The sequence below is a fragment of the Panulirus ornatus genome, chromosome 11 (assembly GCF_036320965.1).
Source record: "Panulirus ornatus isolate Po-2019 chromosome 11, ASM3632096v1, whole genome shotgun sequence".
In the NCBI taxonomy this organism is placed as follows: Eukaryota; Metazoa; Arthropoda; class Malacostraca; order Decapoda; family Palinuridae; genus Panulirus; species Panulirus ornatus.
Genome location: NC_092234.1, coordinates 61,518,401 through 61,545,645, shown reverse-complemented (window position 1 = coordinate 61,545,645; position 27,245 = coordinate 61,518,401). Strand labels below are relative to the sequence as shown.

The 27,245-nt window shown below is 41.0% G+C and overlaps 1 protein-coding gene across 2 annotated transcripts in view; it reads right to left on the bottom strand.

Moving 5' to 3' along the window:
• Positions 1-27,245, bottom strand: part of LOC139751593 (probable protein phosphatase 2C T23F11.1) — a 185,199-nt gene that overhangs the window by 43,635 nt on the left and 114,319 nt on the right. For both annotated transcript variants that reach the window (XM_071667194.1, XM_071667195.1), the window contains exons 4-5: positions 15,522-15,629; positions 7,841-8,066 (exon numbers count right to left, since the gene is read on the bottom strand). In XM_071667194.1, the coding sequence (XP_071523295.1) occupies positions 7,841-8,066; positions 15,522-15,629 (334 nt within the window). The remainder of the gene's footprint in view (positions 1-7,840; positions 8,067-15,521; positions 15,630-27,245) is intronic.

The window sequence follows — 27,245 nt, the reverse complement described above, 5'->3', positions numbered from 1 at the left end:
TGAATGGTGAAATTTTGGAATTCTCTTCCTTTTTTTGTCTTTTCTTCCTATATATTTTTTTTATTTTGCTTTGTCGCTGTCTCCCACATTAGCGAGATAGCCCAAGGAAACAGACGAAAGAATGGCCCAACCCACCCACATACACATGTATATACATACACGTCCACACGCGCAAATATACATACCTATACATCTTAATGTACACATATCTATACACACACAGACATATACATATATACACATGTACATAATTCATGCTGTCTGCCTTTATTTATTCCCATCGCCACCTCGCCACACATGGAATAACATCCCCCTCCCCCCTCATGTGTGTGAGGTAGCGCTAAGAAAAGACAACAAAGGCCCCATTCGTTCACACGCAGTCTCTAGCTGTCATGTAATAATGCACCGAAACCACAGCTCCCTTTCCACATCCAGGCCCCACAGAACTTTCCATGGTTTACCCCAGACGCTTCACATGCCCTGGTTCAATCCATTGACAGCACGTCGACCCCGGTATACCACATCGTTCCAATTCACTCTATTCCTTGCACGCCTTTCACCCTCCTGCATGTTCAGGCCCCGATCACTCAAAATCTTTTTCACTCCATCTTTCCACCTAAAATTTGGTCTCCCACTTCTCCTCGTTCCCTCCACCTCCAACACATATATCCTCTTGGTCAATCTTTCCTCACTCATTCTCTCCATGTGACCAAACCATTTCAAAACACCCTCTTCTACTCTCTCAACCACACTCTTTTTATTTCCGCACATCTCTCTTACCCTTACATTACTTACTCAATCAAACCACCTCACACCACATATTGTCCTCAAACATCTCATTTCCAGCACATCCACCCTCCTGCGCACAACTCTATCCATAGCCCATGCCTCGCAACCATACAACATTGTTGGAACCACTTTTCCTTCACACATACCCATTTTTGCTTTCCAAGATAATGTTCTCGACTTCCAAACATTCTTCAAGGCTCCTAGAATTTTTGCCCCCTCCCCCACCCTATGACTCACTTCCACTTCCATGGTTCCATCCGCTGCCAGATCCACTCCCAGATATCTAAAACACTTTACTTCCTCCAGTTTTTCTCTATTCTAACTTACCTCCCAACTGACTTGACCCTCAACCCTATTGTACCTAATAACCTTGCTCTTATTCACATTTACTCTTAACTTTCTTCTTTTACACACTTTACCAAACTCGGTCACCAGCTTCTGCAGTTTCTCACATGAATCAGCCACCAGCGCTGTATCATCAGCGAACAACAACTGACTCACTTCCCAAGCTCTCTCATTCACAACAGACTGCATACTTGCCCCTCTTTCCAAAACTCTTGCATTCACCTCCCTAACAACCCCATCCATAAACAAATTAAACAACCATGGAGACATCACACTTTTAAAGGTATAGGGGAGAAAGAATACTTCCCACGCATTCCTCACGTGTCGTAGAAGACGACTAAAGGGGACGGGAGCGGGGGGCCAGAAACCCTCCCCTCCTTGTATTTTGACTTTCTAAAAGGGGAAACAGAAGAAGGAGTCACGCGGGGAGTGCTCATCCTCTTCGAAGGCTCAGTTTGGGGTGTCTAAATGTGTGTGGATGTAACCAAGATGAGAAAAAAGGAGAGATAGGTAGTATGTTTGAGGAAAGGAACCTGGATGTTTTGGCTGTGAGTGAAACGAAGCTCAAGGGTAAAGGGGAAGAATGGTTTGGGGATGTCTTGGGAGTAAAGTCAGGGGTTAGTGAGAGGACAAGAGCAAGGGAAGGAGTAGCACTACTACTGACACAGGAGTTGTGGGAGTATGTGATAGAGTGTAAGAAAGTAAATTCTAGATTGATATGGGTAAAACTGAAAGTTGATGGAGAGAGATGGGTGATTATTGGTGCATATGCACCTGGACATGAGAAGAAAGATCATGAGAGGCAAGTGTTCTGGGAGCAGCTGACTGAGTGTGTTAGTGGTTTTGATGCACAAGACCAGGTTATAGTGATGGGTGATTTGAATGCAAAGATGAGTAATGTGGCAGTTGAGGGAATAATTGGTTTACATGGGGTGTTCAGTGTTGTAAATGGAAATGGTGAAGAGCTTGTAGATTTATGTGCTGAAAAAGGACTGGTGATTGGGAATACCTGGTTTAAAAAGAGAGATATACATAAGTATACGTATGTAAGTAGGAGAGATGGCCAGAGAACGTTATTGGATTACGTGTTACTTGATTGGTGCGCGAAAGAGAGACCTTTGGATGTTAATGTGCTGAGAGGTGCAACTGGAGGGATGTCTGATCATTATCTTGTGGAGGCAAAGGTGAAGATTTGTAGGGGTTTTCAGAAAAGAAGAGAGAATGTTGGGGTGAAGAGAGTGGTGAGAGTAAGTGAGCTTGGGAAGGAGACTTGTTTGAGGAAGTACCAGGAGAGACTGAGTACAGAATGGAAAAAGGTGAGAACAAAGGATGTAAGGGGAGTGGGGGAGGAATGGGACGTATTTAGGGAAGCAGTGATGGCTTGCGCAAAAGATGCTTGTAGCATGAGAAGCGTGGGAGGTGGGTTGATTAGAAAGAGTAGTGAGTGGTGGGATGAAGAAGTAAGATTATTAGTCGGAGGTGGAGGGAACGAGGAGAAGTGGGAGACCAAACTGGAGGTGGAAAGATGGAGTGAAAAAGATTTTGAGTGATCGGGGCCTGAACATGCAGGAGGGTGAAAGGCGTGCAAGGAATAGAGTGAATTGGAACGATGTGGTATACCGGGGTCGACGTGCTGTCAATGGATTGAACCAGGGCATGTGAAGCGTCTGGGGTAAACCATGGAAAGTTCTGTGGGGCCTGGATGTGGAAAAGGAGCTGTGGTTTCGGTGCATTATTACATGACAGCTAGAGACTGAGTGTGAACGAATGGGGCCTTTGTTGTCTTTTCCTAACGCTACCTCGCACACATGAGGGGGGAGGGGGTTGTTATTACATGTGTGGCGAGGTGGCGATGGGAATAAATAAAGGCAGACAGTATGAATTATGTACATGTGTATATATGTATATGTCTGTGTGTGTATATATATGTATACATTGAGATGTATAGGTATGTATATTTGCGTGTGTGGACGTGTATGTATATACATGTGTATGTGGGTGGGTTGGGCCATTCTTTCGTCTGTTTCCTTGCGCTACCTCGCTAACGTGGGAGACAGCGAGAAAGCAAAATAAATATAAATAAAAACCTTTAAAAGTCAGGTCTACAAAGGCCTTAGGAGCTCTAATTAATCTTTTTATTCTTTTTCTCATACTCTGGTTTTCTTTCATTTAAGGTGGCTATAATTAGGGTATTTCTACTCATTTGAGGTGGCTATAATTAGGGTATTTCTACTCATGTCATGATTAATAATACAAAGAATTGATGATATGTCTTGGGGAAAGATAAATTAAGACTCTAGATTCTCAGAAGAAAATCAAACAAATGAGCATAGAAATATACCTATAACGAATTATTATTGGATGACATGACAAACGACTAGAAAGCATCTTCCCTCATATTCAGTTGAGTCCTTTAAAAAGTTTGCATTGATCACCAGACATTACCAAATGGAACATCCCTTTGTTTGTCAAGGAATCTTAAAACCACTCTTGCCAAAGAAAAATATTTTTGGATTACGATCCTTGTTTTGTTGGCTCAAAGCTGCCTGTTTGCTAAAGCCTATAGCCTTTACCTTGGTTTTCCTGAGAATTCCTTCCATTGAGACCAACAGAATTGCTCTCTGACATTTCTCAAACACAACTGTCAGATGATACCTCAGTCTAGATGTGGAAGATCTAACTTGTGTGGTCCTGAGAATGATACTCTGAGAACAGTCGAATCCTAATGTATGAATCATAGTGTATCTTAGAATAACTTCTAAGGTAAAGAATTTGCTTTAGTAATCTACTAAACTTAATCTTTTTTCTCTAGTATACTCTCAAGCTTGTGGGAGTTACATTATAACACTGGAGAGAAGGGCAAGTTCTCAAGACTTAAAAAATTTTTCTAGGACATCCTGCATGAATCTTTTCACAGATTTTTGTTTTCTGCTCTGCCTTCCCCTCTGTTCTTTCTAAACTTTTCTCTAAAACAGCAATGAAGACAGTCAAGTTGATGAATATGATATGAGGACTGTGTTGTGATAGGCCTGTTTTCATCCATACAGTGAGTGGGATAATGTTTTCACAGATGCAAGGTCACTAACTGGTCACTGATGGACCTGGAATTGAAAAAGCAAGCTGCTACCAGTGAATAATTGGCTCAGTGATCAGTGAGGGGTAATTACCTCACCGGAAGGCAGAGGATTAGAGGATCTTGACTCCTGGGACCCTTACAGGTTCTTTCAAGTTTCAGGGACATCAGCCTGGAGAGGAAGACTTTTTATTCTTTAACCCTTAAACTGTAAGTGACATACATCTTCTGTTATTATAATGTCAAATGTGACATACATCATCTGAAATAAGATTTCTGCACCAATGTATTAAATTGCATGCCAAGCGTAGCATTCATAAACCATCATATGTCACACTTGGCTTCCTCACACCACACATATATCACTCAAGCTTCAGGAGCATCTCTGTCAACAAGGAGGACTCTTATGCACTGCTGTCTCCTAGTGACCCAGTCCCATCTACTTACAGCAGCACAGGTAGTCCATAAGGCTTGCACAAAAAGTGTTGATGAAATGTGAGCTTTAAACATTTCTGAGAAAAACATGCTTATTCCTTCTATGTCAGTTACTGTCTTTTACATTCTAACAGCAACATACATCACATGTTGGTATATCTACTTCCCACAGTGGTAATGGTACGTGTGGAGTGCAAGGGAATTCTAGCTTACAAAAAGTCAGCAAAACTAAAGCTTTAGAGTAAATCTAGATAACCTTGTTGTCAGCTGCTCAAATTATCTGTTGTTTAGATACCCTATGTGATAAACAGCAGCAATTGGTACATGATCAACTGCAACATACATCACCCCACACAAGAATTCCATGCCATGCCTTCTTCCTTTTGATGCCCTTCTCATTTCCCTTTCTTTCATGCTATGCACTTAAGCACTCAGCTAGGTAAACCTCAGAGTCTCATTTCAACACTCCAGCAATGCCATGCCATACCATTAACCCAAGGTTTATATTATATGATGCACTGGTTTATATATTCCTGTGGCTATTGACATGGCTCTTTTTTTTTCAATTTCTGGTTTTGTTCATTTTCTCCACCATAACTAAATACCTTTTTACTTCTGTCAGCCTTCAAAAGATCAAAAAACTGTTACAATGAACAGAAAGGGGTGAATGCCAACATACATTGAACAAAAAGCACTTCTGAAGGATAAGTCAAACTTCAGTGTTCAAGTAATGGAAATATGTCGATTTTCCTAACAAGGATAAAGTGCGAAGGGAGGCGAAGCACTTCACAGTATCCACTGCATCTGAGGTCTAAACACAGCAGGATTGCTGGATCATTTTCAATGACTGGTCTCCATTCCAGGTGGTAGCAGGCATGGTGTTGAAGAGTCCTCTGTCCCAAATGTTTAATGTGTTGTCTCTTTTTGTGCATATTGCACCTTTGGATTTCAGAAATAGTACAAAGTCTTCCATGCCTGCTGTGCTGGTAGGATGTTATTTCCAAATGTAAGTTGGGAACCATGCCTTCTGGGATTATCCAGGTATAGATGATGATATACCTCTCCTGCCTGCATTCCAAAGTGTATAGCTCCAGATATTTCAGCCATTCCCAATAATCTAGTTCCTTTAACACATCATTAAAGGCTGTGAAAGATCTGTAGGTATTAGTTGTGGGAGGTACATTACTAGTACTACTACCTGCCTGGCTATTGGGAAGGTTAGTGACAGCTGCGTAGTGAGCCAGCACTTCTATGGTTGTCAAGCTGCACTTCTCTGACCCATGTAGCTGTCTTTTCTTTCAGCCTCTCCCACATGTGATCTACTGGCATTCTGTTAACAGACATACAATCCCTCTTTGTTACAGCTCATTCGACATAACTCTAAATTTTCCTGCGGCGAGCACTATGCGTTAGCCCTGCCTTTTGCCAAAATGGTAGGAGCAATAGATAGTAGTAGAAGGAGTAGGAAGAAACATATCGGCAGGAGCATTAGGCAAAGGAAATAGGTAGGAACATTAGGTAGGAGCTTTAGGAAGTAGTAGTCAGTACCTCTTGATTTTCCTGTGGTGAGCACTAAGCACAAGCCCTGCCTTTTGGCAAATATGGTAGGAGCAATAGCCATAATTAGCAAGTTAAAACATTTAGGCAGAAGCATTAAAAGTAGTAGGAAGGAACATTAGGCTGGAGCATTTGGAAATAGTAGTCAGTAGGAACATTAGGTAGGAACCTATGAAAACAGTGCACTAGAGTTGCCCTCTGCCAGTGGCCTGTTAAGGATGAGGCACTAAAGGCTAGGAAGCAGCACTGGAGTTCACTAGTTATGGAGACTACTGCCAAGGCCACCCCCTTGATGGAGTTCCAGAAAAGAAGAGGTATCAGAGATATAGACAGACAGACAGTGAAAGATCTCTGAATACTTTCTAATTTCTAAATTTCATCCATCTTGTAGGATGATATTCAATTCAGTGCCTTCAGTAATATCATCACTGGTTTTTCTTCCCTTTTCTTGAAGGTTTGCTGGATCTAGTCTGCCATCTTTTTGCTTGAGGCAACCATTGTTTTGCTGTGTTCACTGAAGGTTAGGTCATTTGATATTATTACTTAGGCATCTTTCACATTATTCAAATGGATGATGATAGCACTTATGTCTGTCACATATTCTGTAATGTTTTTGATTTCTTCATTTTTGCCAAACCATAGAAGTTGACGCTTTTCTCCACAGAAAATCATGTTCTTGGTTGCCCAGTTAAAGACTTTGTATATGTCTGTAATTTTTAAGCATCCTCTAATGATGTGATTTTCATATTCATTCTTGCATAATCTGCAAAGATATGAAACTGTGGCTCATGTTTGTGTCAATATCAGATATAAGAATGAGGAACAGGAGGGGTGCAAGTACCATTCCATGGGGGACTGAGCATTTTATCATGGAAGGAATGGCAACTGCATGGTTAACAACTATGTGTTGTGATCTGTTGGTTAAAAAGTTGTATATCCCTCTCCCAATTTGTCTGGTTTTCCATGCACTGGAGGGGATAATGTTACTTGCAGTGTGTAATGGTGTTAATGAAATTCATTCTGACCATAATGATTCAGAATGCTTAAAAACTGCTCCCACTCCTCAAAATGAAAAAAAAAATTACTAGAGAATGGAGAAATATTCTTAGCCTTAACCAGTATCTGACTACAGAACGAAAGTTCTCCACATGCATACTATCAATGAGACATTGATCTAATTTTGGAGCATATTCTGAACGGTGGTTCAGCTACCACTAGGGTGGACCCACTTGATTATTACTTCACTGCGAGTCATCAAATCTGACAAACTTAATTACAAGCTATTCAAAGAACTTTTATCAAACAGGCAAATAAAGATTTGCTTAGGTCAGATTTACCATCAATTAAAATGCATCAAAATATGGGTTTACAGCAATACACAGGGATCTTAAAAGTTAACTTAATAATTCAGAGTGCCTAAATGGTGGAAACCTGAGGATGCTTAAACTCAAAAGTCATTATGATGGAGTTCAAAAATTTCCATATAAAAAAGCCCAAATTGAAAAAAGTCATTCAAATAAGCAAATAAAAAACTGGAATGATCTCATTATCAATCTTCAACCTGTAACACAATGAAAGTACCTTAACTGAAAAAATGTCAAGCCACAAAAAGACTACTGGCATTTTATCATTTTCACTTACCTGTAACAATCTGCTCCTCTGGGCTTTTAAGTTCATTCTTCTTGAAAACAAAATCTCCAAGAGCTCTTGACAAAGCTAAATTACCATTGACTCTGTTTAATTCTACCCATCCACCTGCTGCTGTGATTCTCCGTTGTTCAGATGCTAGACTTGGTTTGTGGTCATTACTTAACTCTTCAACACGCCCTCCCACACTTGCTATCGCTCGGGAATCTCCAACATTGCCCTAAATTGTGATATTGAATATAAAACTCATTAAGCAAATATGTTCATGCATATATTTTCACCAAATAAAAAAAAATCCATTTATCTATATACATAATACCTAGAGAGGCTTTTTGAAAACAGGATGATATAAGTGAGCAAAAGGGTGTTGATAATAAGTGAACTTGGAAATGAGACTTGCAAGAAGAAATACCAGGAGAGATTGGGTGTAGAATGCGAGTAAATGAAGTAAATGAAGCAGGGGAAGTGGGTGAGAAATGGGAAAGGGAAGTAGATGAGGAATGGGAGATGCTTAGAGAAACAGTTCCAGCATGCATGAGAAAGTGTGTAGTGAGTGGAAGGTGGGAAGTGGGCAGGTGAGATAGGGTTGCAAGTAGTGGGATGACAGAGTAAAGATGCTGGAGGTGTATGAGCAGTACTTATAAAGAGGGGGTGGAAATCAGAGGGAGATATACATGAAAAAGCAGCAGGAGGTCAAGAGGATGGTGCAAGGGTTGTAAAAAATGGCAAATAAAAGTTGGAGTGAGCGAGTATCAGTAAACATCAGGGAGAATAAGACGCTTTGAAAGGAGGTTAACAGTGTGGGAAAAACAAGGGAGTAAAGGGGAACATTGATGAAGGGAACAAGTGGGAAAGTGGTAACAAGAAGTGATGCTCTGTACATGCCATCATCCTCTCAATCAATACCTCCCATATAATTTTTCAGGTATACTCAACAATCTTATGCCTCTGTAGTTTGATCACTCATCTTTATCTCCTTTGCCTTTATAAAATGACACTATACATAAGTATGTAAAGAACATTATCTCTGAGAGCAAAAATGGTTAATGGTATGAGGGAAGGAATAGTTGTTCCAACAATATTACATGGTTGCAAGGCATGGGCTGTAGATTAGATTGTGCGGAGGGTGGATGTGTAGAAAATAAAATTTTGAGGTAGAGGAGAAAGAATTCTACCACCGTATTACCCACATGTCCTAGAAAGCAACTAAAGGAGCTGGGAGTGGGGGCTGGAAACTCTTTCCTTGTATTTCAATTTCTAAAAGAAGAAACAGAAGACGGAGTCAAGCGAAGAGTGCTCATCCTCCTCAAAGGCTCAGACTGGGGTGTCTGGATGTTTGTGGTTGTAACCAAGATGAGAATAGAGGAGAGATCAGTAGAATGTTTGAGGAAAGAAACCTGGATGTTCTGACTCTGAGTGAAACAAAGCTTAAGGGTAAAGGGGAAGAACAGTTTGGAAATGTCTCGGGAGTAAAGTCAGGGGTTGGTGGAATGACAAGGGCTGAGAAAAGAGTAGCACAACTCCTGAAGCAGGAGTTGTGGAACTGTGTAATAGAGTGTAAGAAAGTAAATTCCAGATTGATATGGGTAAAATTGAAAGTGGATTGCAAGAGATGGGTGGTTATTGGTGCTTATGCACCTGGTCATGAGAAGATTACGAGAGGGAAGTGTTTTGGCAGCAGCTGATTGAGTGTATCAGCAGTTTTGGTGCACAATACTGGATATTAGTGGAGGTGATTCAAATACAAAAGTAAGGTGAAAGTTGAGGAGTATAAATGGTGCGCACGGGATATTCAGTGTTATGAATGGAAATGGTGTAGAGCTTGTGGAGTGTTGTGCTAAAAAAGACTGGTGATTGAGAATACCTGGTTTAAAAGAGATATAAAAAAGCAAGCAAGTAAGAGAGAGGTCAACCGGCATTATCAAATTACATATTAATTGACAAGCATGTAAAAGAAAGACTTTTCGGTGTAAATGTGCTGAGAGGGGCAGCTGGTGGGAGGTCCGATCACTATCTTGTGGAGGCAAACATGAAGATTTGTAGAGGTTTTCAAATAACAGGAGACAATGACGGGGAGAAATGAGTGGTAAGAGTAAGTGAGCTTGGAAAGGAGACATGAGTGAAGAAATACCAGGAAAGATTGAGCGTAGAATGGCAAAAGGTGAAAGCACATGAAGTGAAGGGAATGAGTAAAGAATGGGAGGTATCTAAGGAAGCAGTGACAGTACATGCAAAAGATGCATGTGGCATGCGAAAGGTGGGAGGTGGGCAGAATAAAAAGGGCAGTGAGTGGAAAAATGAAGAGGTTACCTTGATATTGAAAGAAAAAAGAGAGGCATTTGGGCAGTACTTACAAGGAAGGAGTGCAAATGATTGGGAGATGTATAAGAGAAAGCAACAGAAGGTCAAGAGGAAGCTGCAGGAGCTGAAAAAAATGAAAGTTGGGGTGAGAGAGTATCATTAAACTTTAGCAAGAATAAAAAGACGTTTTGGCTGGAGGTAAATAAGTGCAAAAGACAAGAGAACAAATGGGGACATCGGTGAAGGGAGCAAAAAGGGAAGTAATAACTTTTAGTGACGGAGTAAGACAGAGACAGAGTGAGTATTCTGAAGGACTGTTAAATACTTTTGATGATAGAGTGGCAGATGTAGGATGTTGAGGTTGGGGTGGTATGTGATGCAAGAGAGTTAGGAAGACTGGTTTGGTGTAATGGGAAGAGGTGGTGACAGCCTTGTGGAACATGAAATCTGGCAAGGCAGTGGGATTGAATGATAATGTAGTTGAATTTATTACGAAAGGAGGTGACTGTGTTGTTGACTGGTTGGTAAGGATATTCAGTGTATGTACTGGTCATGGTGAAGTACCTGAGGATTGGAGGAATGCATATGTAGTGCCACAGTATAAAGGCAAAGGGGATAAGGCGAGTGCTCTAACTATGGAGGCATAAGATAGTTGAGTATTCCTGGGAAATTGTATGAAAGGGTATTGATCAAGAGGGTGAAAGCATGTATGAAGCATCCACTTGGGGAGGAGCAGTGTGGTTTCAGAAGTGTTAGAGGATGTGTGGATCAGTGTTTGTTCTGAAGAATGTGTGTGAGAAATACTTAGAAGAACATATGGGTTTCTATATGGCATTTATGGAACTGGAGAAGGCATATGACAGGATTGACAGAGATGCTTTTTGGAGGGTCTTTGGAATATATGGCATGGAAGGGAAGTTGCAAGAAGCAATGATAAGTTTTTATCAAGGGTGTATGGCGTGTGTATGAGTAGGAAGAGAAAAGAGTGGCTAGCTCCAAGTGAAGGTCGGTCTGTGGCAAGGATGTGTGTTGTCACCATGGTTGTTCAATTTGTTTATGGATGGGGTGGTGAGGGAGGTAAATGCAAGAGTTTTGGAGAGGGGGGAGAGTATGCAGTCTATTGAGGATGACAAGGCCAGGGAAGTAAGTCAATAGCAATAGCACTGATGGTTGGTTCGAGTGAGAAACTGCAGAAGTTGGTGACAGTCTGGAGGAGTGTGTGAAAGGAGAAAGTTGAAAGTAAATGTGAATAAAAGAGGTCATTATGTTCAACAGGGTTGAGGGACAAGTCAATTGGGATGTGAGTTTGAATGGAGAGAAATTGGAGAAAGTGAAGTGTTTTAAATATCTGGGAGTGGATGTGGCAGCAAATGGAACCACAGAAGCAGAAGTGAGTCATAGGGTGGGGGAGGGGGTGAAGGTTCTGGGAGCAATGAAGAATGCAAGGAAAGAGAGAACTTTGTCTCACAGAGCAAAAATTATCGTATGGTTGTGAGGCATGGGCTATAGATAGGGTTGTGCAATGGAAATTAAATGTTTGAGGACAATATGTGGTGAGAGGTGGTTTGATCGAGTAAGTAATGAAAGGGTAAGGGAGATTTGGGGTACTAAAAAGAGAAAGGTTACGAGAGCACTAACAGGGTGTGTTGAAATGGTTTGGACACATGGTAAGAATGAGTGACGAAAGGTTGACAAAGAGGATGTATATGTCAGAGGTAGAGGGAACAAGGAGAAGTGGGAGACCAAACAGGAGGTCCCCAACTGACCCTACGTAACCTTTCTTTGCTAATTCATCCGCCTGTGAGATTACCGCTACTCCCTAAGGATCACTACTGCCAAGGTCCCATCCATCCTCTACTGCTACCTTTATCGTGGTCAAACTGGATGCCTTGTTCCTCAGATCCCATTCACACTCAGATTCCACCCACACCAATCCACCTCCCACAGGTAACCCATCACCCTCCCCCACTCTCCTAGTTCCTTCATTGGCTAGACCATGATTTGCTCTCCAAACCTCAGCTTTCAATGCAAATATCCAAAGTGGACTCTCCACCTATGGCAATGTCAGGATGCACTAAATCACTCTCCACTACGGCATTTCCCGTTTCTTAGTTTTCGCCTAAACTTACTAAGCGAGCAATGTGTGCGACTTCTTTCACTTAACGCAGAGTAGGGGTAGCATCTTTGAAAACTTTTTATCCACATTAGATTTCCAAAAGCAATAAGATGTGTGTCTGCAGAACATAACCAACACATACCATTTGCATGTAAAGTACTACTAAAATTTTATCATGCTTCAGTTTATGCTTGCACAGTTTATGTGACAGATTTACAAAATAAGCATGAAATTCCCCGTTGGCTGTTTAGGGCATTCTTACATTTATAGTAGTTCTCAGCCATTCTTTTAAGTAACATTTCAACAATTATACATATATATGGTCATCAAGTGACAGATGTAAGGCAGTTAGGTCAGAGGGTATGCAAAGTGATGGCAAGTGATATGGTGAAGAGAGAAGAGATAGTGAAAGCCTTGCAAAAGATGAAATGTGACAAAGTGGCTGCAGTGGATGGTACTGCAGTTAAATTTCTTAAGAAAAGGGGTGACTGTGTTTTTCGTTGGTTAGTTACAATGTCAATGTATGTATTGATCATGGTGAAGTACCTGAAGCTTGTCAAAATGCATGTAGCGCCATTGTAAAAAGGCAAGGGGGACAAAGGTGAGAGTTTGAATTACAGAGGTATCAATTTGTTCAGTGCACAGATCGTCAGATTAGGGAGGAATAATAAGGTTTCAGTTGCAGTGGAGGATGTGTGCATCAGGTGTTTGCTTTGAAGAAATGTGCATGAGGCATTTAAGGATCTGGAAGGTGCTATGAATATATGGTGGGAGGAAAGGTATTAGAAGCAATGAGGAGTCTTTATCATGAGAGGAAGGCATGTGTGCAAGTGCAAGTGGGTAGAGGATTATTAGTTGTTACATTGAGTGAAGGTGGGTCTGTGGCAGGGGTGAGTGATATCACCATGGCTATTTAATGTTTTTGGATGGGGTAGTGAGAGAGGGGAATGTAAGAAACATTCTTTCATCTTACTGCCATTAAACATTCATTACTATCTGTAATAACTGCAAATTTGTTATCCATGAGACAAAGCATTCTTTTATTCAAAATGAAACAAAGCATTCCTTTATTCATAGGAAGTGCAATAACTTCTCTTCATCCACTAATAGGTCTTTCTGGTCTTTAGCCAAGGGCATCATTAATAACTTTTGTTGCTCTACCTTTAATTTTTCCATTCTGATGATTCTACAGCTGTCTCTCTCATAGACAAAGCAACTTTTTAATACTTTCTCCTCCATAATTCAACATTTCAGCTGTAATCCTATCCACTAGGTGCTTTTCCTACCTTCAACCTCATTAATGCCTTTTTTTACCTCCCTTCTTGCTATAGGCCCCTGCACTTGTATTCTTCTCCTTCTATTCTCCATACCCATGTAGGTAACAACTGCTGCTTCACTTTTTCCAGCATTAATAAGTTCTTCTGAATACTCCTTTCATCTTACTTTCTTCCTTTCACCTCCTCCTTTTGATTCAGCAACATCCCTTCCTTACTTCTCACACCTACATTTCCACTCTTACATCCTCCTCTTTCCTTTTTCAACTCCTTCCAGTATAATTTCTTATTTTCCCTAAACTTTCTCCTAAAATCTTCATATACTCTTTCTTTGCTTTCCTCTATCATCTTCTTAACATTCCCCTTACACATCTTACATTCCTCCCTCTTCTTTTTCCTGAAATTCCACTGGTACACTCCTTTCGAGCAATCTACCAAACGCCTTTTTTGTCTCTTCTACAGCATTTCTAATCTCATCCATCCACCATGCATTTTCCCCTTTATTCTTATATCTCATAACCTTGTATCAAACCACTACCTCTACAACCTTTAACAGTCTGTCTAAACATTTTAAACCCTCTTTCACACATGACTGCATTCCTACATTTACTGCACCTTCATCTAAACTTTCAGTCCCCCTTCTTTCACACTCATCCTTGCATTCCTTCTGATTCATCTTCTCAACTGTCACCACTTTTACCTCTCCATTCTTTCTTACACCATTACTCCACTTCATCCTGATCCTCATCTCGACTGCTAAATGGCCAGAATCTCTAAAGAAACCTCTTATAACTCTATTACCCAGAACAACATTTCTTAACCCTTCATCCACTGCCACAAAGTTAATCAAACTCTATTGTTTTTCACTTCCAATACATCTCATCCACATATTTCTGTGGATCATCTTGTGCTGAAAAAATGTGTTTGTATGGAATAAATCCTTCTCAGCACATATATTCACAAGGCAACTTCCATTCTCATTTACTCCAGGCACTCACCATTTGCCAACTATCAAACCAATTTCACTATGTCCCAAGTTTACCTTCACATCACCTATTACAACAACCTTTCTCTCCTCAAACCCATTTATTCTCTCCTTCTTAAACCCATTTATACTGTCATTCAAATTTCTCCTGAAATGCCTCATTGCATCCTTACCTCACACAGCCTTCATATTAACAGGCCCATATACACATACCCATGTATACTTCACAAATCCTGTCTTTCCTTTTACCCACACTATTCTTAATCCATTCCATCCATGCTCTGTAACACCCTTCCATACTCTCAGTGATAGCAAAACTACACATCCTTCTTTTCCTCTTTCCTAATTGTTTTCAATCATTCCCATTCATACCACTACTCCTTCCATGCCCTCCCACAACTTGCATTCATCATTTCCATTTCCACTTCATACCCTCTGCTCAAGGATATGGGTTTCCTCAATCCCCAGCACATCCAAATTATAACTTGTTTCTCCACAAGCTCCCTCCTTTTACATCCTGAACCATCACCTTCAACTGTTTGTCTGCTTTATGCTCCAGCATAACTGGTGGACTCCAGTGCTGTGTCTTAGCCTTTACTGCCTTACTCTTGACAGGCCACAAGCAGAGTGCAACTTCAGCGCAGTGTTTCTCAGAAGGAATGGGGCTCTCAGAATGTCAAAAAAAAGTAAGAAAAAAACACGATTGCCCAGATGGAGTTGAGCAATGACTACCCATTCAGGTCCATTCATAAGGGTGTACTATTGAGATATATACAAGAAGGCATGATGAGACTGTGATACTCCAGGCAACTACAGTATACCCTTGAGGTAATGAAATTCAATTTCTTTCCAATTATTGAACCCCTACTGCAGTAGTGGCATCTACAAACCTCACTAGTGACGATAGTGCCTCTGTGAAAGCACTGTCTACCCTGTTATAAACTGAGAAGATACACAAGAAATACAGATAAATGGATATGGACAAGTAAAATAACTCACGCAGTAGACAGTTCCATTACGAAGAAGGCAGGAGACAGCTGTAGTACCTGCCAATTCATCTTTGAGCACTTCATCTGTCTGCATTTGGTTGTCCAAGTCTAAGAAACCCTAAAAGAGGAATATTCATTAAAACCTATTCCATTTTTTCTTGCATTATTTCCAATCATCTTCTACAAGGTGGAAGGAATGGAGGAAATAAACAGGAGTATGATATTAAACAGTTTGCTAAAGCTGAAGAGGTTAATGTTCTCAAAAATAAAATTTTTCCCACATTTTCTCGGTTAGTATTTTTTTGAAGATTTCTAAACGAGTTGAGGTAGGTTTCACAAACAATGACTTGTTTATGAATACAGTACTCGAGTCCTCTTTATATGTGGGTTTTGCATATATGAATTCACCCTTATACGAGGACCTATTTCTGCCAAAAATTCATGATATGAGAGATTAATTTGGTCTTATGTGGTCTGACAACTGAAAACACCTGAGTCTGTCACTCCTTGCCTCTTGGCTGATGTAAGTGGTTCACTGTGGGTAAGCCTGGATTCTGGTCACCCATGGTAATGCATCCTACTGCCTTAGACTTGCACTGTCTGTTGTTCTATGCAAATCTGTGCTTCTTGGGCTTTTAAACATCCTGAAAGCTCATCTCCTAGCACTAGATCTAATCCACCCATAAAAAAAGAAAAAGACTGCATCGATGCTGGAATTGAAGTTAGAAATTCTAAAGCATGTGAAAGCCTGTATGTGTTTGGTTGTGCCTGAAATCTTGGCAAGTCAACTTTCATCCCATTAAGAAGAAAGATGATACAACTAAGAGTACAGTGGTCCATTCAACACCACTGTCATCAAAGGTGATGGCTAAAGTAAAGAACCCAATGTTGGTGAAGATGGAGATGATGCTGGGACTTTGGACTTAAGATCAAATCCAGAAAAAATGAATCTCAGGTTTGCAATCTCAAGCCATACTCCAGCTGCTTCTGACCTTTCAACCTCCACATCCAATCTACCTGCATCTCATGCACCAACCTGCAGCAACTTAAGTATGCCCTCTTTACTGGTTCTGTCAAACATGACAACCCTTTGTCTCTACCTTCATCTCTAGATGTTACACTGCCTGTGTCTCCCACAAGTGATGTGGACTCAGACACTAATGACCCTCTATCTCTCATCTAAACCATCATCACCATGATCATCACCTCACATATCTGAGCTTATGAATCTTCTTTTGTTTGCAAGTACTAAATGTTTTATCAATATCATAATCTCATCACAGAAGGTATCTCTTGTTTGTATGTCATGCAAAAAAGAAATATGATTTGGGGCATTAGTGTATTGGATGTGGAACACATTCCCATTCTTTACATACAAACTGGGATTCCTATAAAACAAATTTGGATTACGCACACTTTTTCTGGAACACAGAAATTGCATACATCAAAGACTCCCAGTACATCTGTATAAATAAAACAGGCACCATATCACTGACAGTAGCCAAGCAGTAGGCAAAATACTGGTTGGACACAACCACAGTGCTTCTATGTGTAACATGGTACATATATTGCCTGTACACCTGATATGCTATTACTTGTTAACAAAGCAAAATGTTCGGCTACTTCATTTTAGATTCACTTACCTTAAAAACTCATTGAACAAAGATTCTTGTCATATTCAATTTCTATCTACATTACTAGGTTATCACAATGTCCAAGCTATCAAAATGTCTCTTTCAATCCATTAACCATCTTATTTTTGCTACGCTCTAGGCTATCACAATGTCCATAGCAAAAGGCTATCACAATGTCCATCTTTCAATCTATTAACCATCTAATTTTTGCTACCTCACTTTTGTTGTATTTTTTCATTCCTCATTAGAACCACTATCTTAACTAACTTAGCTCCCAATCTACCTCTCCTAAAGACACCTATGCTTCCATCATAAAAAATTCCATGCCTCTGATATACATCAATGCTTTACAAATAAAAAATAAATGCACTGCACCATTCTCTGTATGAAGCTTCCCCTAAAATCATATGCACACACTGTTTCTTACTAATTCTTTCAGAGTTACAGCAATCTCCCTGGCTCTAACATACACTCTTCCCTTTTCTGTGACCATAGGCTCATCTCCAAGGCAATGTCTTGACTGATAAGGGATAATAGAAAAAAAAAAAAGGCTATTTCTCCCCTTACTTAACAATTTACTACCTTCCATCAAATTTACTGTAGAAAATGAAAATAATGGTATGTTTAATGGTATGTTACCATTTTTAGATTGCATGATCCATAGGCAAGGAAACAAGTTTAAGTCTAACATACACAGAAAACCTACCAATGTATGCTCATACATCCATTATTACTCATCTCAACATGACAGAGTTAAATCATCATTTCAATCTATGTTCCTCAGGGCATTACATATTTGCAGTCCAGAGTTTATTGATGATGAGTTTGAGAATATATATTCTATTGGATCTAAGTTAAAGTACGCAAGATCTTTCATTGATAAATCCCTTAAGTTAGCAAAGAAATCATTCTATAAAGTTGAGCCCAAACCTCCCATTGACACCAAGAGTCTTTTAATTCTCCCTTTTAATAATAATTTTACTTTACTTCCCATGTTACTTAAATCCTTCGATAAATGTTGCCTTCAGCAACAATAATACCGTAAAGAGCATCTTAATCAGGAATTCACCAGAAAATTCTCCTGGATGCATCCATAAAGAGCAATGTAGAAATTGTGATAAGTTTTATGTTGGGCAGACTGGTAAGGATCTTTCTGCTAGACTTAAGCAACATGAATATAGTATAAGAATGGGACAAGAATCAAATGCCTTGTTTAATCACGTTAAAAACTATGATCATTGTAGTGATTGGAGTAATGCCATCTCAGTTATTAACTCTAACACTAACACTATTACCACAAGAAATATCATTGAATCTTCTGTAATTAAGTACACAAAGAATTATAATCTTAATATTAGTGATGGTCTATACAAATTAGATAACTTTATTGTTGATAAAATTTGTAAAATGATATGCTTATGAATGCTTGTTGTCTGTCTTGGACAATCGCATGTTTACCAAATAGTGTAATAGCTTTGTCTCTTCGATGTATATCAACTGACTGTTATATTTCTCTCTTGTGTGTCTCTCCTGATGTGATTATTACACGAAAGTGCACTTGGGAACTTTTCGTGTTTCATTTTCCCCGTGGACTCATAGGAATATTTTTTTTTTTTTTTTTTTTTTTGCTGTCTCCCGCGTTTGCGAGGTAGCACAAGGAAACAGACGAAAGAAATGGCCCAACCCACCCCCATACACATGTATATACATACGTCCACACACGCAAAATATACATACCTACACAGCTTTCCATGGTTTACCCCAGACGCTTCACATGCCCCGATTTAATCCACTGACAGCACGTCAACCCCGGTATACCACATCGCTCCAATTCACTCTATTCCTTGCCCTCCTTTCACCCTCCTGCATGTTCAGGCCCCGATCACACAAAATCTTTTTCACTCCATCTTTCCACCTCCAATTTGGTCTCCCTCTTCTCCTCGTTCCCTCCACCTCCGACACATATATCCTCTTGGTCAATCTTTCCTCACTCATTCTCTCCATGTGCCCAAACCATTTCAAAACACCCTCTTCTGCTCTTTCAACCACGCTCTTTTTATTTCCACACATCTCTCTTACCCTTACGTTACTTACTCGATCAAACCACCTCACACCACACATTGTCCTCAAACATCTCATTTCCAGCACATCCATCCTCCTGCGCACAACTCTATCCATAGCCCACGCCTCGCAACCATACAACATTGTTGGAACCACTATTCCTTCAAACATACTCATTTTTGCTTTCCAAGATAATGTTCTCGACTTCCACACATTCTTCAAGGCTCCCAGAATTTTCGCCCCCTCCCCCACCCTATGATCCACTTCCGCTTCCATGGTTCCATCCGCTGCCAGATCCACTCCCAGATATCTAAAACACTTCACTTCCTCCAGTTTTTCTCCATTCAAACTCACCTCCCAATTGACTTGACCCTCAACCCTACTGTACCTAATAACCTTGCTCTTATTCACATTTACTCTTAACTTTCTTCTTCCACACACTTTACCAAACTCAGTCACCAGCTTCTGCAGTTTCTCACATGAATCAGCCACCAGCGCTGTATCATCAGCGAACAACAACTGACTCACTTTCCAAGCTCTCTCATCCCCAACAGACTTCATACTTGCCCCTCTTTCCAAAACTCTTGCATTCACCTCCCTAACAACCCCATCCATAAACAAATTAAACAACCATGGAGACATCACACACCCCTGCCGCAAACCTACATTCACTGAGAACCAATCACTTTCCTCTCTTCCTACACGTACACATGCCTTACATCCTCGATAAAAACTTTTCACTGCTTCTAACAACTTGCCTCCCACACCATATATTCTTAATACCTTCCACAGAGCATCTCTATCAACTCTATCATATGCCTTCTCCAGATCCATAAATGCTACATACAAATCCATTTGCTTTTCTAAGTATTTCTCACATACATTCTTCAAAGCAAACACCTGATCCACACATCCTCTACCACTTCTGAAACCACACTGCTCTTCCCCAATCTGATGCTCTGTACATGCTTTCACCCTCTCAATCAATACCCTCCCATATAATTTACCAGGAATACTCCTGTTGCAACTTGGAATATTGTCCTTGATGTCTTCGAAGATGTGGCCATCATCATCATCCCCCATGACCAGATCCTCTTGCCTGATGTGGTGCCTCCAGTTTCTTTGCCATCTGAAGTTTGCATCAGCCTTCGCTCCTGCCTGCAGTAGCATGCTTTCTGACATGTTTCATGAGCTCCTCTTCGCCAACGGAACTACCTTGGCCACCAGTGATGCTACTAAGTTTGTGAATCAAAAACCATTGCAACACAAACCTCGTCAGGTGGTAGTGTCCCGCAGTGTATCGAGACAGACTTCCCCAGAACTTTTTTAAAGGGAAGTAAATGTTTATAGTTGTGTTAATGGAGTGATAGTTTTCATACATGGTGCTTTGACAAGAAAATAGTGAAATTGGAAAAAATGTAGCTTAGACATTGAAGGTTATTGATACAGTGGTTAAATTGATGAGAACTACTATTGACTTTTGTGTAAATAAATTAAACATTTCCTTTTTCCATAGCCAGAGGTTGAACCATTATGTGACATTCATTTTTTTTTTCATTTCAAGCTAGAAGTTTCAGTTTTCTAAATTGTTTCTTACATTTTTCATATGTATATATATGTATGTGTGTGTGTGTGTATATGTGCGTGTGTGTGTGTATGTGTATATATATATATATTTTTTTTTTTTTTTTTTTTTATACTTTGTCGCTGTCTCCCGCGTTTGCGAGGTAGCGCAAGGAAACAGACGAAAGAAATGGCCCAACCCCCCCCCATACACATGTACATACACACGTCCACACACACAAATATACATACCTACACAGCTTTCCATGGTTTACCCCGGACGCTTCACATGCCTTGATTCAATCCACTGACAGCACGTCAACCCCTGTATACCACATCGCTCCAATTCACTCTATTCCTTGCCCTCCTTTCACCCTCCTGCATGTTCAGGCCCCGATCACACAAAATCTTTTTCACTCCATCTTTCCACCTCCAATTTGGTCTCCCTCTTCTCCTCGTTCCCTCCACCTCCGACACATATATCCTCTTGGTCAATCTTTCCTCACTCATTCTCTCCATGTGCCCAAACCATTTTAAAACACCCTCTTCTGCTCTCTCAACCACGCTCTTTTTATTTCCACACATCTCTCTTACCCTTACGTTACTTACTCGATCAAACCACCTCACACCACACACTATCCTCAAACATCTCATTTCCAGCACATCCATCCTCCTGCGCACAACTCTATCCATAGCCCACGCCTCGCAACCATACAACATTGTTGGAACTACTATTCCTTCAAACATACCCATTTTTGCTTTCCGGGATAATGTTCTCGACTTCCACACATTTTTCAAGGCTCCCAAAATTTTCGCCCCCTCCCCCACCCTATGATCCACTTCCGCTTCCATGGTTCCATCCGCTGACAGATCCACTCCCAGATATCTAAAACACTTCACTTCCTCCAGTTTTTCACCATTCAAACTCACCTCCCAATTGACTTGACCCTCAACCCTACTGTACCTAATAACCTTGCTCTTATTCACATTTACTCTTAACTTTCTTCTTCCACACACTTTACCAAACTCCGTCACCAGCTTCTGCAGTTTCTCACATGAATCCGCCACCAGCGCTGTATCATCAGCGAACAACAACTGACTCACTTCCCAAGCTCTCTCATCCCCAACAGACTTCATACTTGCCCCTCTTTCCAAGACTCTTGCATTTACCTCCCTAACAACCCCATCCATAAACAAATTAAACAACCATGGAGACATCACACACCCCTGCCGCAAACCTACATTCACTGAGAACCAATCACTTTCCTCTCTTCCTACACGTACACATGCCTTACATATATATATATATATATGTATATTATCCCTGGGGATAGGGGTGAAAGAATACTTCCCACGCATTCCTCGCGTGTCATAGGAATATATTTCTATTTATTTATTTTGCTTTGTCGCTGTCTCCCGCATTTGCGAGGTAGCGCAAGGAAACAGATGAAAGAAATGGCCCAACCCACCCCCATACACATGTATATACATACACGTCCACACATGCAAATATACATACCTATACATCTCAATGTACCCATATATATACACACACAGACACATACATATATACCCATGCACACAATTCACACTGTTTGCCTTTATTCATTCCCATCGCCACCTCGCCACACATGGAATACCATCCCCCTCCCCCCTCATGTGTGCGAGGTAGCGCTAGGAAAAGACAACAAAGGTCCCATTCGTTCACACTCAGTCTCTAGCTGTCATGCAATAATGCCCGAAACCACAGCTCCCTTTCCACATCCAGGCCCCACAAAACTTTCCATGGTTTACCCCAGACGCTTCACATGCCCTGATTCAATCCATTCACAGAACGTCGACCCCGGTATACCACATCGTTCCAATTCACTCTATTCCTTGCACACCTTTCACCCTCCTGCATGTTCAGGCCCCGATCACTCAAAATCTTTTTCACTCCATCTTTCCACCTCCAATTTGGTCTCCCACTTCTCATTCCCTCCACCTCTGACACATATATCCTCTTTGTCAATCTTTCCTCACTCATTCTCTCCATATGTCCAAACCATTTCAACACATAATCTTCTCTTTCGACCACACATCTCTTACCCTTTCATTATTTACTTGATCAAACCGCCTCGTACCACATATTGTCCTCAAACATTTCATTTTCAACACATCCACCCTCCATTGTACAACCCTATCTACAGCCCATATTTTGCAACTGAAACTTGAAAATTGATGGAGAGAGGTGGGTGATTATTGGTGCATATGCACCTGGGCATGAGAAGAAAGATCATGAGAGGCAAGTGTTTTGGGAGCAGCTGAATGAGTGTGTTAGTGGTTTTGATGCACGAGACTGGGTTATAGTGATGGGTGATTTGAATGCAAAGGTGAGTAATGTGGCAGTTGAGGGAATAATTGGTATACATGGGGTGTTCAGTGTTGTAAATGGAAATGGTGAAGAGCTTGTAGATTTATGTGCTGAAAAAGGACTGATGATTGGGAATACCTGGTTTAAAAAGCGAGATATACATAAGTATACTTATGTAAGTAGGAGAGATGGCCAGAGAGCGTTATTGGATTACGTGTTAATTGACAGGCGTGCGAAAGAGAGACTTTTGGATGTTAATGTGCTGAGAGGTGCAACTGGAGGGATGTCTGATCATTATCTTGTGGAGGCTAAGGTGAAGATTTGTATGGGTTTTCAGAAAAGAAGAGTGAATGTTGGGGTGAAGAGGGTGGTGAGAGTAAGTGAGCTTGGGAAGGAGACCTGTGTGAGGAAGTACCAGGAGAGACTGAGTACAGAATGGAAAAAGGTGAGAACAATGGAAGTAAGGGGAGTGGGGGAGGAATGGGATGTATTTAGGGAATCAGTGATAGATTGCGCAAAAGATGCTTGTGGCATGAGAAGAGTGGGAGGTGGGTTGATTAGAAAGGGTAGTGAGTGGTGGGATGAAGAAGTAAGAGTATTACTGAAAGAGAAGAGAGAGGCATTTGGACGATTTTTGCAGGGAAAAAATGCAATTGAGTGGGAGATGTATAAAAGAAAGAGACAGGAGGTCAAGAGAAAGGTGCAAGAGGTGAAAAAAAGGGCAAATGAGAGTTGGGGTGAGAGAGTATCATTAAATTTTAGGGAGAATAAAAAGATGTTCTGGAAGGAGGTAAATAAAGTGCGTAAGACAAGGGAGCAAATGGGAACTTCAGTGAAGGGCACAAATGGGGAGGTGATAACAAGTAGTGGTGATGTGAGAAGGAGATGGAGTGAGTATTTTGAAGGTTTGTTGAATGTGTTTGATGATAGAGTGGCAGATATAAGGTGTTTTGGTCGAGGTGGTGTGCAAAGTGAGAGGGTTAGGGAAAATGATTTGGTAAATAGAGAAGAGGTAGTGAAAGCTTTGCGGAAGATGAAAGCCGGCAAGGCAGCAGGTTTGGATGGTATTGCAGTGGAATTTATTAAAAAAGGGGGTGACTGTATTGTTGACTGGTTGGTAAGGTTATTTAATGTATGTATGACTCATGGTGAGGTGCCTGAGGATTGGCGGAATGCGTGCATAGTGCCATTGTACAAAGGCAAAGGGGATAAGAGTGAGTGCTCAAATTACAGAGGTATAAGTTTGTTGAGTATTCCTGGTAAATTATATGGGAGGGTATTGATTGAGAGGGTGAAGGCATGTACAGAGCATCAGATTGGGGAAGAGCAGTGTGGTTTCAGAAGTGGTAGAGGATGTGTGGATCAGGTGTTTGCTTTGAAGAATGTATGTGAGAAATACTTAGAAAAGCAAATGGATTTGTATGTAGCATTTATGGATCTGGAGAAGGCATATGATAGAGTTGATAGAGATGCTCTGTGGAAGGTATTAAGAATATATGGTGTGGGAGGAAAGTTGTTAGAAGCAGTGAAAAGTTTTTATCGAGGATGTAAGGCATGTGTACGTGTAGGAAGAGAGGAAAGTGATTGGTTCTCAGTGAATGTAGGTTTGCAGCAGGGGTGTGTGATGTCTCCATGGTTGTTTAATTTGTTTATGGATGGGGTTGTTAGGGAGGTAAATGCAAGAGTTTTGGAAAGAGGGGCAAGTATGAAGTCTGTTGGGGATGAGAGAGCTTGGGAAGTGAGTCAGTTGTTGTTCGCTGATGATACAGCGCTGGTGGCTGATTCATGTGAGAAACTGCAGAAGCTGGTGACTGAGTTTGGTAAAGTGTGTGGAAGAAGAAAGTTAAGAGTAAATGTGAATAAGAGCAAGGTTATTAGGTACAGTAGGGTTGAGGGTCAAGTCAATTGGGAGGTGAGTTTGAATGGAGAAAAAATGGAGGAAGTGAAGTGTTTTAGATATCTGGGAGTGGATCTGGCAGCGGATGGAACCATGGAAGCGGAAGTGGATCATAGGGTGGGGGAGGGGGCGAAAATTCTGGGGGCCTTGAAGAATATGTGGAAGTCGAGAACATTATCTCGGAAAGCAAAAATGGGTATGTTTGAAGGAATAGTGGTTCCAACAATGTTGTATGGTTGCGAGGCGTGGGCTATGGATAGAGTTGTGCGCAGGAGGATGGATATGCTGGAAATGAGATGTTTGAGGACAATGTGTGGTGTGAGGTGGTTTGATCGAGTGAGTAACGTAAGGGTAAGAGAGATGTGTGGAAATAAAAAGAGCGTGGTTGAGAGAGCAGAAGAGGGTGTTTTGAAGTGGTTTGGGCACATGGAGAGAATGAGTGAGGAAAGACTGACCAAGAGGATATATGTGTCGGAGGTGGAGGGAACGAGGAGAAGAGGGAGACCAAATTGGAGGTGGAAAGATGGAGTGAAAAAGATTTTGTGTGATCGGGGCCTGAACATGCAGGAGGGTGAAAGGAGGGCAAGGAATAGAGTGAATTGGAGCGATGTGGTATACCGGGGTTGACGTGCTGTCAGTGGATTGAATCAAGGCATGTGAAGCATCTGGGGTAAACCATGGAAAGCTGTGTAGGTATGTATATTTGCATGTGTGGACGTATGTATATACATGTGTATGGGGGGGGGGGGGGGTTGGGCCATTTCTTTCGTCTGTTTCCTTGCGCTACCTCGCAAACGCGGGAGACAGCGACAAAGTATAATAAATAAATAAATAAATATAATATTGCTGGAGCTACTATTCCTTCAAACATACTCATTTTTGCTCTCAGAGATAACATTCTCTCCTTCCACACATTCTTTATTGCTCCCAGAACCTTCTCCCCCTTCCCAACCCTGTGAATCACTTCTGCTTCCGCGATTCCATTCGCTGCTAAGTCCACTCCCAGATAACTGAAAGACTTCATTTCCTCTAATTTTTCTCCATTCAAACTTACATCCCAACTGACTTCGCCCTCAATCCTGCACTTACTCTCAACTTTCTCCTTTCAAACACTTTTCCAAACTCAGTCACGAGCTTCTGCAGTTTCTCACTTGAATCAGCCACCAGTGCTGTATCATTGGCGAACAACTGACTAACTTCCCAGGCCCTTTCATCCCAAACAGACTGCATACTTGCCCCTCTCTACAATACTCTTACATTTATCTCCCTAACCACCCCATTCATAAACAAATCAAACAACCATGGGAACATCACACAACCCTGCCAAAGACCAACCTTCATTGGGAGCCAATCACTTTCCTCTCTTCCTCCTCGTACATATGCCTTACATCCTTGATAAAAACTTTTCACTGCTTCTAGCAGCTTACCTCCCATACCATACACTCTTAAAACCTTTCACAAAGCATCTCCACAAACCCTATCATATGCCTTTTCCAGATCCATGAATGTCACATACAATTCCATCCATTTTTCAAAGTACCACTCACACACATTCTTCAAAGACAACACCTAATCCTCACATCCTCTACGACTTCTGAAACCATACGAACACTGGTAACTGACTTTGGAAAAAGAGAGTGAAAATAGGAAGTGGAGAGTAAATGTGAATAAAGCAAGGTTTTGAGATTTAGTAGTGTTGAGGGAGAGGTCAACTCTGGTGTGAGTTTGGATAAAGAAAACTTGGAGGAAGTGAAGTGTTTTAGATACCCAAGAGTGGACATGGCAACAAATGGAACCAATGAAGTGGAAATGAGTCACAGGAAGGGTGAGGGGGTAAAGGTTCTGTAAGCAATGAAGAATGTGTGGAAATCATGGCCTAAACATGCAGGAATGTGAATGATATGCATGGGAAAGAGTGCATTGGAATGATGTGGTGTACTTGGGTTGTCGTGTTGTCAATGGACTGAATCAGGGCATGTGAAGCGGCCAGAGGAAACCAGTGGAAAGGTATGTGGGCCAAATTGTGAATACTGAACTGTGATTTTGGTGCAATACGCATAACTAGTGAATGGATGCGAGTGAATGTGGGCTTTCTTTATCTGTTTCTGGTGCTACCAAACTAACATAAAATGGCAATCAAGTATGAAAAAATAACTAAATTTAAGTACTATGAAGAATAAAATCAAACAACATAACCACAGAAGGTAACATAATAGCACACTAGAA